This window comes from Rhinolophus hipposideros (genome assembly GCF_964194185.1).
Source record: "Rhinolophus hipposideros genome assembly, chromosome: 4".
Classification (NCBI taxonomy): domain Eukaryota; kingdom Metazoa; phylum Chordata; class Mammalia; order Chiroptera; family Rhinolophidae; genus Rhinolophus; species Rhinolophus hipposideros.
The window spans coordinates 85,578,262-85,590,965 of record NC_138050.1 but is presented as its reverse complement, the minus strand read 5'-3'; the positions used below and the strand labels follow the sequence as shown (position 1 = coordinate 85,590,965).

General features: G+C 31.5%; 1 protein-coding gene across 1 annotated transcript in view; it reads right to left on the bottom strand.

Annotated features, from left to right (window-relative positions):
- Positions 1-1,723: 1,723 nt before the first annotated feature.
- KLHL1 (kelch like family member 1) overlaps positions 1,724-12,704 on the bottom strand; it is a 301,195-nt gene continuing 290,214 nt past the window's right edge. The window contains exons 10-11 of the mRNA XM_081045752.1: positions 9,266-9,437; positions 1,724-2,856 (exon numbers count right to left, since the gene is read on the bottom strand). Coding sequence (XP_080901878.1) covers positions 2,797-2,856; positions 9,266-9,437 — 232 coding nt within the window. The 3' untranslated portion in view covers positions 1,724-2,796. The remainder of the gene's footprint in view (positions 2,857-9,265; positions 9,438-12,704) is intronic.

Here is a 12,704-nt window from a genome sequence, read left to right as displayed (position 1 = left end):
TCCTACCTTCATATAATCTTCCTTATGTTCCCTTCTTAATTCCGAATGTATAAAAGAAAGAGCAAAACTCTAATTCTCTGGAGCATTTTAGATCTTGCTTCCCAGCAATGTAGTCAGTTTGGCTCAACTAAACTCATAAACATTTTGGATGTTTCTTAACGTTGACACCAGTGTTTCTCAGGAGATTGCACCAATATTTCTATTCTATTTAGTATGTTGTTCCAGTATCCAGGAGAAACTTACAAATATGATCTCTTTGATTTCGTTTTAAATGTAAGATAGACTGTGTTTTATTGGCTTTTAAGATTCAACATAAAAAAATCAGTATTATTGTATTTGCAAGATTGTAGTGATTGCTTTCTTTATAAATAATTTTAAATTCTACTCTATATATCTATGGCCATTAATAGTTATCTTTAATATTGAAAATATTTGTAGAATATTCTAAGTTTTCATAGTGCTATTTATAAAAATAAGTTACACTCCAGGGATATCAATGTAATTACTTCAAAGGGGTATTCTTAGTGTAGCTGAATTACCAGTGGACAGTCAAGTTTCAACAATCCAGGATTGAAATCATGGCAGGGTAGGTGGGAAGTCCTGGAACTCATTTAACAAGAAATTGGTGGACAAATTTCTTTTCAGTAAATGGAACAATGACATATCCCTATCACATAAAGGCTTGGAGTTCATTGTGCAAACTGCTCTTCACTGTCATCATGTGAGGAACTGGGTGCACACATTCATCATATGCAATAAAAGCAATATATATATATATATATATATATATATATATATATATATATATATATGATTTATATATCATATAAAAATGGTTCAATGTAGTGAATTTATTTGGAAAAAATTTTCCCTCAAGAAAGAACAATTACTTGTAAAAAATGTTGGTAAATTTAATAAACAAGTTTTAAATATGACTACTGCAAAACTTTACTGGTTAAAAAACAGACATATACTACTTATCTTCTCCTCTATTCTTTAAAGTTTTAAAAATAAGCTGTCCACTTCAGTTAGCTAATGTTTTCTGTACTTTCTTTATATTAGAGAAAATATGTGGGCAGAAGAAATGGAATATTTTAACACTCTTAAACTATACACTTAGAAATGGTTAAGATCATAAATTTCATGTAATGAATTTTTTAACTATAATTTGAAAATTTGATAATTCATTAGCATCTTCTACTTAGAATGATATTTTTTGGTGGGGAGGGAAGAAAATGTTACTAATAAAATTGATCATGTATACATGTTGGGAAACTATAGATTTTCTAATAGTTCCTTGACACAAACTATTAATCAATATTTTTCTTGGTTATTAGATTTAAATATTTTTTTCCATCTAACAATGAAATTCAATCCCATGGTTTACACTGACTCCAAAAGGGGTTTTTCTTGCCTTTTTTAGCTCCTGCAAAATTATCAGCACTGTCATTAAGGGATGTGTATTTTCTAAGCATGAATGCTAACTGTCTCAAGTGAGTAACAAAATAATAAAATAATAATTAAAGCTTGTATTTTATGTAAGCATAGTATTTAGGAGGAAATAAACGTACGTTTTGGTGGAGATACATACTTGAATTTTGAAAAGTTAAGCAATAAAAAAATGCCTATATCTGAAGTATATTTTATCAATATTTTATTCAGATATGAATTAAAATTGAAGATACACTGATAAAAGCAAATTTTCTATCATTTATTAGTTGTATTTAAAATTTACATACATCTGTTGAGGACATTGTGTAATGTTTCTACTTTATGCTTTAAACAATTACAAACATTTGGCATAAAATAATGTGCATGTCAATGTAACAAGTTTGAAAATTGGGGAATGAGAATCTGAAGTTTGCCTTTGTTCTAGCAATGATCATTAATACTCCAAATGAATGGCTCATTGAATTATCTCTCAAAATTCTAAGTTTTTTTTATAATAAACAAAATTCTAAAGGATTTCAACATGCAATGGATATATATATATATATATATATATAACTTTCAGAATAACTAACTTCCATGCTTACACTGAACTCAACATAAAGCAAAAGCCCATAATTATACTGATTCTTTGGCTCAGTGTGTTTAAAAAGCAAAGCAATGTAATGTGGTAAGCCTAATTAAAACACTCTTTTGTGTTCACCAGCTTCAGGTTGCTAATAGGGTTGCAATAAAATTCAACCGTCACCTCTGTTAATATATGCAGCTTCGATTAGCAGGACAGTTTGTTTTCTCAATGCATGAGACAAGCATGAATCTGTTTCTCTAAGTGTCCTTGCGGCTTAGGAAAATGAAGGAGAAACATTATTCTGCCTCCTAGTATAACCATAACTGATTAGGAAAATAGTAAGCCAATCAGATTCTGTCAGATGGAAATACCATGTCTTCTAATCTTGCCAATCTCTTGGATTCTGCCACATATTATAAAACAATTGAATTAACTGTCTTCATGAAATTATTCATCTCACAAATATCAGTCAGTCCTTTTAATTGCTCAAGAGAAACAAGCCTTTGGTAACTCAAGTTGTTGTATGCTATGATACAAAACAAATTACCAATAACCATTCCTGAACTAACTAATACATGGCCAGATATTGTTTCCATAGCAGTTTGGTATTTTGTTGTTTCCTATAGTTCTGTTTGATCTTCTACCTCTTTTGAAATCAGTAGGTGAATCTGCAGAAATCCTTGTTCTTGAGGAGTTTTAATCTCAGGAAGTTCTCATTCTTGCCCTCTGATATAAAAATAACCATTCCAGCAAATAAAATCCCTCCAAATAAAAATAAGTCAAGGTTGCTTGATGACTACCACACAGGCACCGGCTCTCCCAATATTCAAGGAAGCCATCTGTTAAAAAAGATGCAACAATTGAAGAAAAAAATTACTGTTGTGGAAAAATACACAAATTATGATGTATTTAAAACACTTAAATGCATGAAAAATCATAAATAAATGTTCTTATATTTTCCCAATTTAGCCACAAGTAGTACAATAAAAATTTAAAAAAAATGAAAATGGCATTTACAAAAGAGAAATGATTTTTTTAATTAAAATTCTTAAATCTGCAATCAGTTATGGAATTTTTAATAAAAGTAATAAAACATTTAATGATTTGTAGGGAACTGAAGCTACTATAGAGTTTTTCAGCAAAGATTTATTCTGGAGCTTGCATGGACACACATGTGCAGATATTTCATAATGATAGCTTGGAATACATTTTAGATGAAATAGCTATTACACTTATTGAAATCATTTTGAAGTTATTTCCCTTGATATTATACTGAATTAAATGTGTTATTCATTCATTTTAAACAGAAACATACAATGAAGTAACTTCAATATTTTCTCACAAATAGGCCATAATTAAATTGGTATAGGGTTTATTTTATGCATTCCACCATATGACAGCCATTGAGATGAGAACTGAGAATTTTTTTTTTAAATCACGAATATGAAATTGGCTGGAAATATATTAAAAACAATAACTTTTACAAAGTTGTAATGAAAATTTATTCTGTGGAGATAAGGCAGGATTATAATAATTTGAGCTTACTTTTTGAAACCAATGATTTTTATTATAGTTTTCTAGAATAATTTATGTGCATAACAATATCAGGGTAGATGAGAAATTGCTGGATATTATTTCAAACTGAAAAGAAAGTGAACAAAATGTAAGAAATAAAATAGCTAAAAGCAAAATAACCTCCGATCACATACATTATCTTAATGATTAATAAAAGACACGGTCTTACTCTTTAAGTATGAGAATTATCACCATTATCTACTCATTCTTTTAAATGTACTTATTGTTTCCTCCCATCCCTGTGTAGGTGAAAACAAAAAAACAAAATTTTTTCCATATGACGTATTTATTCTTTTCATTTAATGCAGTATTTTTTAAAAAGCTATTTTAATATAATATCTCTTGTCTTATTATAGATAATTGATCAGAACGAGAAGAGGGAAGAAAAATGTGAGTAAATTAATAGTATACTGTGTGTTAAGAATAATTTTTATAGATCACCACAATCACCTTCATAATCTTATCATGTATTGTTATTGTTATGACTGTTGTGTGAATGGAGAGTCAAGAGAAGATAATATAAATCCCGTAACATCAATGCTTACAAACTGAAATGTATCTGACTCCAAAATGCACACACTTTCCATTGTTTCTCTTTTAGTTTCCAATGATTTCCAAGTGTTGTTTCACATCAGTCATCTAAAGAACTTTAACAAATTATATGTGCTCAAGTCTGACTACTATACAGGAATGGGATGAGTATTGGGTAGTTGTATTTTTCCAAGTACCCTCTCTCTGATGTGTATTCTATTGAGAAATATTGTGCATAGCTTTTAGACACAATACAGAATGCAGTTTCACTTTATCTCTGTCTACACCTATATCTCTATATATGCATGCATGTATGTGTAAAAATGAATCTCTTCTTTTTTCCAAAAATGTGCTATCCCTCCTCTGTTTTCTGTCTCAATGAATGATACCATTCTGCTCAAAACGGAAACCCAGAAACGTCCATGACCCTTGGTTTTACCTGACTCACCCTTACATAAATTCTCATCAAGTCAGTAAGTATCTCTCCAACCAACTTAATTTCACCCATTCCTACTGTCTTCAACATCATTCTTGTTACAGTTTTACCCTGAGTGGAAAAAGGAGACGAATAAGCCACCCCAGGATGTTCTACTGTTATGAGTTACTCATTTGAATTAAACGCACTTGAGAGATGGATGATGTGGAAGGGACACCATTCTTACTATCCTTTTTCTCCTGAAATCAGAAGATTAATCTCCCATTTGAAAGGTACTCATCTTGTACCAGGAGGGCAGAAGACATCTTTGTTACCTCAGATAGGGAATTTAGGGCCAAAACGGCTGTATAAACAAAACTTGTTACTTCACAATATACTGCCACAAGCACAAATCCCTTTGCCTTGTCAATTCTTCAAAATTTATTGTTTCTATGTCTAAAAGGAATAAAAGCTTCCTGCTTTGGTCACTTCTTTTAGTCCCACATTTTTATGGGGTCCCATACATACAAAATTAAATTGTTTTTTCTCCTGTTAATCTGTCTTATGTCAGTTTAATTATTAGACCAGCCAAAGAACCTAGAAGAAAAGAAAGGGGAAATTTTCCACCCTACAGTGAATTAGTAAAATATTTTCCTAACAGATTTCTCTGACTCCAATCTTATTTTTTCCTAACCATTTTTATGCATCCTATCAAGTGTAATTTATTTCAAAACACAGTTCTGATGATTTACTTTCCTTGTTTAAAATTCTTCATTAACTCCCCTTCAGCATTATTGTAAAGTCAAGATTCTATAACATGGTTTCTGTCCCTAGATCATATACTCCCTGTTTATCTCTCTAAACTGATTGCTCACCACTTTATTTCTTTCCCAATGAAACATGGAATGTTTTGTCTTTCCTGAACCTCTTTACAAATTGTTTCTTAAACCAAATAGCCCCCCATATTTTCATCTGATTAACTATTACTCGTCTGTCAGGCCTCATTCTACATATCATTTCCTGAAGGAAGATTTCTTTACCCAACACACTTAGGTTCTATCATAATACTAAGTATTTCCCTTACCACAGAATGCATCATGCTATTTGATATATTCTATAGAAATGCATTTTAAATATTTGAGAGCTTTTTGTCCCTTTCCTCCCTTGGTCCAACTTTATTTTATTATATGTGTGTGTGTGTGTGTGTGTGTGTGTGTATATATATACATATATATATATATATATATGTGTATATATATATATATATATATATATATATATATATATATTTTTTTTTTTTTTTTTTAACTCTGCCTTTCTCTCCCTCCAGAGTTATACCTCTCAGCCTTAGTATGATAACTTAAAAAGGTTCACCATGGAACCAGTTGGAAAACAATAGCTGAGGCTGTAGTTATCTCACTATGTCTTCCTTGGAACTCATTCTCTATATCTCATATATGTATTGTGTGTTAATAAAGTAAACCCATGCATAATAGAGCAAACTGATTTGCAACAGTAATTCTCAGTTTATTTAAGAAACATGCATATGTCTCTTACCCCATACTAGCAACTATGCTAATTTTTGGAGTTATGACAGTAAATGCCGCACTATCTTTGTTTCTTTATAGCTGCAAGTGGATGCCGTATGACAGCACTATGACAGTATAACAAGAGAACACATGAAAGAATTATTTTATCCAGGCTAGGGGAAATAGAATAAAGTTAATTTTATGTCTTGAAGCATACTTTTTTTTCCCAAGTCAAATGCAAGAAATAAACCCAATGTTAAATGACAAAGTTAATTTGACAAAGTCAAATTTATTTAAACACACACATGCATGCATGTGTTATCTGTAAAACTAACTAATGCATGAATCTAGTAATTCCCCCTATCTATTTCCATTATTTCCAATAGCTACCTTGGGGAATTTTCAAAATATGCATTCTTGGATGTTTTAATATAGTTTGATTATTTATTCTAATTCTTATCCAATTGGGGGTGCTGATGATGCATGGGATAACCAGTTGAATTTGTCCATTTATGGGGTAAATGAAGGGAAAGTGACAGGAATTATCCAGCAAATATAGGAATTTTTTTCTGGTGGCCTGGGATCCTGAAAATTTCAAAGGGATTTTGTGTAGGTTTGCTGATCTTTCCTCAAAAGTCTTAAAAATATTAATAATGAAATGATATGGATGTAAAATCTTGAAGTTATTTAAGAGCTTAAAAATTGATGTTTGTTATAATAAAATAAAGTTATTTCAAAACATTTTAAATACCACTTTGATGTTTGTAAGATACTATATGATCCAACAGAGTGTTATAAAATACAGAAGTAGGAAAATAGTCTTTAGTAGGCTTTTACCTATTATTACTTTGTATATTATTTCAATTTCAATTTTAGAGGAATGATAAGCAAAATGGTTCATTATTATACATATATAATGAAGATATTGTATCATTAGTATGGCCATAAACTCCCTTATTTAATGTTCATTTGTAACAGGGGCACTTTTAAAATGTATGCCATTTAACATTTCTTTAGCAAATTAGCAACCATTAATTCATGTAGTGTTTCCTTTGTAAACACTGGGGACTCAGAAAGGTAAGATGTTAAAATATTTCCTCTAAAATTTTAGTGCAGTAATTACTAGCTTCTTTTACATTTGCTGCTTTTTGGAGAAAGAATGCTTCTTCTCTCACAATTAAAGTAAAACCTAGCAAATCACAGGCCCCTAGTTCTTCAAATACTTCTTTTTCTTTGTTCCATTCTACTTTTGTTTTCTTCCTCCTTAGCCAATTTAATCTATTTTCATTGAATAAAAGATATTTCCCTTAGGGAAGAGTAAGATTCATAAGATGAGGTACCTTAGTCTGGCCATTCGGAATTTGGTTTTATTCTTAAAAGTCAGCCATTTTTTTTTTTTTTTTTTTTTTAGTTTCAGGTACACAAGACAAAGTAATACTTAGCTGTTTATCATTTATATCCCTCACACTGTGTGGACCCTCCTCCCCTCATCCACTATCCCTCTGACATCACACCGAGCCATTACATTTCCATTGTCTCTATTCCTAATGCTGTATTCCGCTTCTTGTAAGTATATAAATACATATATATAAAATTATAGTTGGCATTCATTATTGCTCAGCTTCAGGTGTACAGTGCAGTGATCAGGCATCTACATCACCCCTGAGGTGGTCTCCCAAATGTGACACGTGTCCATCGGATACCCTACAAAATCTTTACAACATTATTGATTACGTTCCCCAAATTGATTTTCAAAACCTCGTGGCCATCTTGTGGTTACCGACTGTTTTCTAATCCCCTCACCTTCCCCCTTATCTCCACCCCCCGCTCATCTAGCAACCCTTAGTTTTTCTTCTTTGTCTCTAAAACTGTTTCTGATTAGTTCATTCACTTATTCTTTTCTTTAGATTCAGCATATAAGTGAGATCATATGGCATTTGTCTTTCTCTGTCTGACTTATTTCACTTAAAATAAGTCAGCCTTTTTAAATACTGTGTTTGAGCACATATCAAAACTGAGACAATCAAGGAAGTTACATATCTTTAAAACTAAGTATTTTTAAAATAAATTTATTTCAATCAATGTTCAAGTTCTTCAGCTATATTTTAGTCAATTTCTATGACCAAAAATAAAACCTTCCACCCACTGAGGAATTTGAGGAGATGAAGTTATTATTCTGGTTTAACTAAATAAGCCTTTGGGATTTCACTGTACACATTGCTGGAAACTGTACAGTATCTTGTTCTTAGGTTTCTGATGAAGGAGAAAAATAATAGAAATATTCAGATATTTGGAAAAAAAAGAAGGTAAAGAAATAAGAATTTGAATGTAAGGACACAATCCCACCATTTCCACAGGCCATAGTAACTATATATCAGGAAGTGTTTTCTGCTATAATTAAGTTGCCTTGCCCTCTTCTTCCCCCAACACTCACACACAGCAACACAAATCCTCCATGTGACCAGAATGGGAGCTGCTCTATTCTAGTATGATCCTGAGTCTCTAGCTAGTGTATATTCAAGGAGTAACACCTCACCTAAGATCAGCCAATTATTTCACTCCATCTTATAGGCCAAAGTGATTGTTCAGATGTGAATACTTTATATGTGATGGACCTTGCAGAGCCATTTGTTGTTTGATTTTTTAATTAACAAGAGTTATTTTATTTTCTGTTTATGGCTGTGACGGTTACTACTTGGAGCTTCCAGAAACATCAACCCATGGAAAATTTTCTCTACAGTAGGCAAGAATGGACCTACCAAAGATATTCAAGCAAAAATGGGAGGCAGAAAGTTGATTTATGCAGCCTTCCATTCTCTTATTCCAGTTTTGTCTAAATACCAAATATTCTAAGGTTAGGGTTTTGTGAACCAATATATTTCACTTCTATTTTTTGTTTTAGTTAATTAGAAGTCAGTTCCTGTTCTTGTTATTACTCCTAATAAAGTGGCAGTCCCACTGAAGCATGAATGTCACTTTTTAATATAAACTGCATTACAATATAGAATACATAAAAGAAAAGTACACAAAAATGTGATTTAGTGAACTTCTTACAAAATGAACAAAACAATGGATTAAATTACTTTGGGTTCAGAGTAATTTGACTACATCGATTACTATAAGTATGCCTCTCCTCCAAAGATAGTAAATGTAATCCAGTCTTATATTTGAAGTAAACTGCTCTGGCAACAGTCTTACCTGTGTCCACTCATTAGTTTGTGGATCATAGGACTCCATTGTGTTGAGATATGTTTGCCCATCATAGCCGCCAACAGCATATAATCTGTCCCCAAGGAGACAAACTCCAACAGCATCTCTGGGCATACTCAAAGGAGCCACCATGGTCCACGTGTCTGTTTTAGGATCATATCTAAAATGTAAAGATAATAAGACATAAAAAATTCTACTCACATTCAATGTTTACTATATGAATACCCTTTCAGAAGCATCCCGTGGGGGAAAACAAAAGTTTTTTTCTAAACATTCAATCATTTGAGCAGCTGTTTAAATTCTAATGTCTACAATGTGTGATTCTCTGGACTTTAAGGTATTTTAAAAACATACCTAGATTCTTATTTAGATAGATAAAAAAGGGTATCACAATTTCTTTCCAGGAGGAAATAAATCATTTTCATTTAATAAAATAGGGTATCATGATTTCTTTCCAGGAGGAAGTCAGATGTATAAATAACTATATTCCACAGTAAAATGAGGTTCTTTAAAATAGAAGCAAAGTGCTATGGTAAAGAAATATAAGTAATGGTTAACAATCTGGGAGAATTAGGGAATTCTTTGCAGTTGAATTCCCTTTTAAACCAAATCTGAAAGTCTAGCCTAAATTTGTTAGAAAAAAGAAGTTTGTGTTAAAGAACTGAAGTGTTAGTAAAAATGTATGGGTAGCTTTGAGGAGAGCAGGTGTGCAGTGTGGCCAAGTTCAAGGATGTATGAAGGAAAAGCATTCCTGAAAGGTATGTTTTGATCAGTTCATGGATTATTTGACTTCCAGAGTGAGACGGTGTGTTGTGTTTACTCAATAGGAATATAGGGAGTCTTTGAAACTTGGGAAAATAACTACAGCATGAACTGAACTGTGTTTTAGTGACATTACTCAGGATTTACTGGGAGGGAGAGATTTGTAAATCAAGAGAATGAAGCAGGGGCACCAACTTATTATTACAGAATTTAAGCCAAAATAATTTAATTTTCAGAAAGTTTGATTACCATACTTTGCATACAGATATTTTATATTTTGAGTGGCAAAAATCTAAAGAATACTTTGATGAATGAGCTTTACTTCAGCTAAGAATGAATGATTAAATCACTATATCGCCTTTAATCAGTAACTATGTATTCAGATACAAAAATGAGAAAGCTAGTAAGAAACCTGTAAGGTAAATATGAAAGAAAACTGGATGAAAATGCCTTTTCTTTCTTTCTTTCTCTCTTTCTCTCTTTCTCTCTCTCTCTCTCTCTCCCCCCTTCCCTCCATCCCTCCCTCCATCCCTCCCTCTCTCTCTTCCTTTCTCTCTCTCTCTCTCTTTTTTTTTTTTTTTTTTTTTTAACACAGCAAACATACAGTTTATTGGAATGGCTATTACAAAAGAAATGGTTGGGAAGACCCCAAGGATCTGGAATTTATATTTCACAGAGGATATTCATGTTACTCAAGATTTTACACGCATTTGAACACGATGGTTGAAGGAGTTGTAATAGCCAGGATGATAGATATATGAAACGAGAGATTGGTTGAATGACTGCAAAACCAGGATCACCTTAAAGCATAGGCTGTCTAACAAATAAAAATGTACTTTCACATTCTGTAATTAATAAATGCAAGAATCACAAACAAACACAGGCACATATAGACACACATAAACACAAACACACAATCTATGCCATCAAAATCTTCTTTAAAATAGTTAAACTTTTACCATGAACATTTTGAAATTTATAGAGATTTAAAAAATGGGACAAAAACAAAGAGGAAAGAAAAGACATGACAAGGAAATTTTGGAAATTTTAATTCCAGGCATCAGATTTAAATAAAACATTGTTGAAGTTGCTATTAATTGTGATAATGACATTGTGATTATGCTAAAATATAAAGTCCTGATCATTTTTCATGGTTTACGGGATGAATCCAGAAATATTTTGAGTTAAAATGACATCTGTAAGAATTTATTTAAAACCATACTTCAGTGAAAAGGAAAGCACAGCGAAGGTGAATGAATGAATGAATGAAGAGAGACAAATTGGTGATGGATGTTGAAGCTGGGTAATGAGTACAGAGGAGTTTATTGTGTTGTTTACTTTTTTGTTTGTCAAGAAATGTTTGTAGTAAAAATAACTTTAAAGGAAGAATGTATAATATACTTCAATTTCAGTGAATAGTGAACATTCTTATTTAACAGATAATAAATATGTTATTCATTATTTAACAGAATCCAGTCTGCCTTTTGTCATAATCACTTACACAGCTTTTTCTAAAGTCATATTTTAGTCACCATTTAATTGTTATTCCACTCTAAATTGTTTTTCAACTGTCTACAAAGCAGACTCTGTTTATCACTTTGCAAAGAGGCAGAAAAACTGAAAAAAACAACAGCTAACACTAGTTCACTAAGCAATAAAAAAATGCATTTCTGAAGGTTTATGAAACTTCAAGTGAAACTAACATTTAAATAATTCTCAAATACTCATATTCCAGGGGAAAATAAGAAAACATTAGTATGTCCTATATTTAGGTACCCATTTAGAAATAAATATCATTTCTTTCATATTTTACAACATTTTTCAAGGAAATTTTAAAAATTTAGTGTATTCTTCTAGAATACCCAAATCTTTGAATACCTGTCTTCAGTGACAAGTAACATACTTCACATATGTAATAACAATCTTTTAAATCATATCTGGCAATGGTGATATTTAAATGTATATATTGTTAGAAAAATCAAACCAAACCAAACAAACAAACAAACAACAAAAAGAAAACAACAACAACTGAGTACAGCACTCTTGCCTCCCATACACACACTCTTTCCTTGATATTTAGGAAAATATTCACACAAATCCAAAATTATCTACTGGCGGTTATCCTTGTTCTTACATTAATGACTCAAAATTGATTTTTCTTTACTCAGAATTTTAAGGATTCAGCTCTCAGCCTAGGAATATACAAAACTGTTATCCAAAAAATAAAATAAACAGCTTTTTTTTTTTTTTCCTTGGGAGAGGATTCACATGTATAAACATTTTGCAATTACTATAGTGAACTCTGTCACGATTTTTGACAAAATTTAGTTCTAACCTTTTTTTACCTTTCTTTTTTTCTTTTCTTTTTTTTTTTCTTCTTTTTTTGGTCTCTGGTTGCCTGTTTATTAAAAACAGAAAAAACAAACAAACAAACAAACAAACAAAAACAGAAAGAAAAAAGTGGGTCTGTCTTTTGCATTTAGGCTGTCTGCCTTTTCTATATTTTCACCTTGGCGTTCATGGTCAGAATACGAGTTCTGTATCAGGGACTCTATTAAAGTTTATAGTCCTCAGGCAAGAGAAGTACCAGTATATATGTAGTGGCTAAAATTGACTGTAAAGTGAAAACTTGCAGAAAGCATACTGACAGAACAAAAGTTGGTTT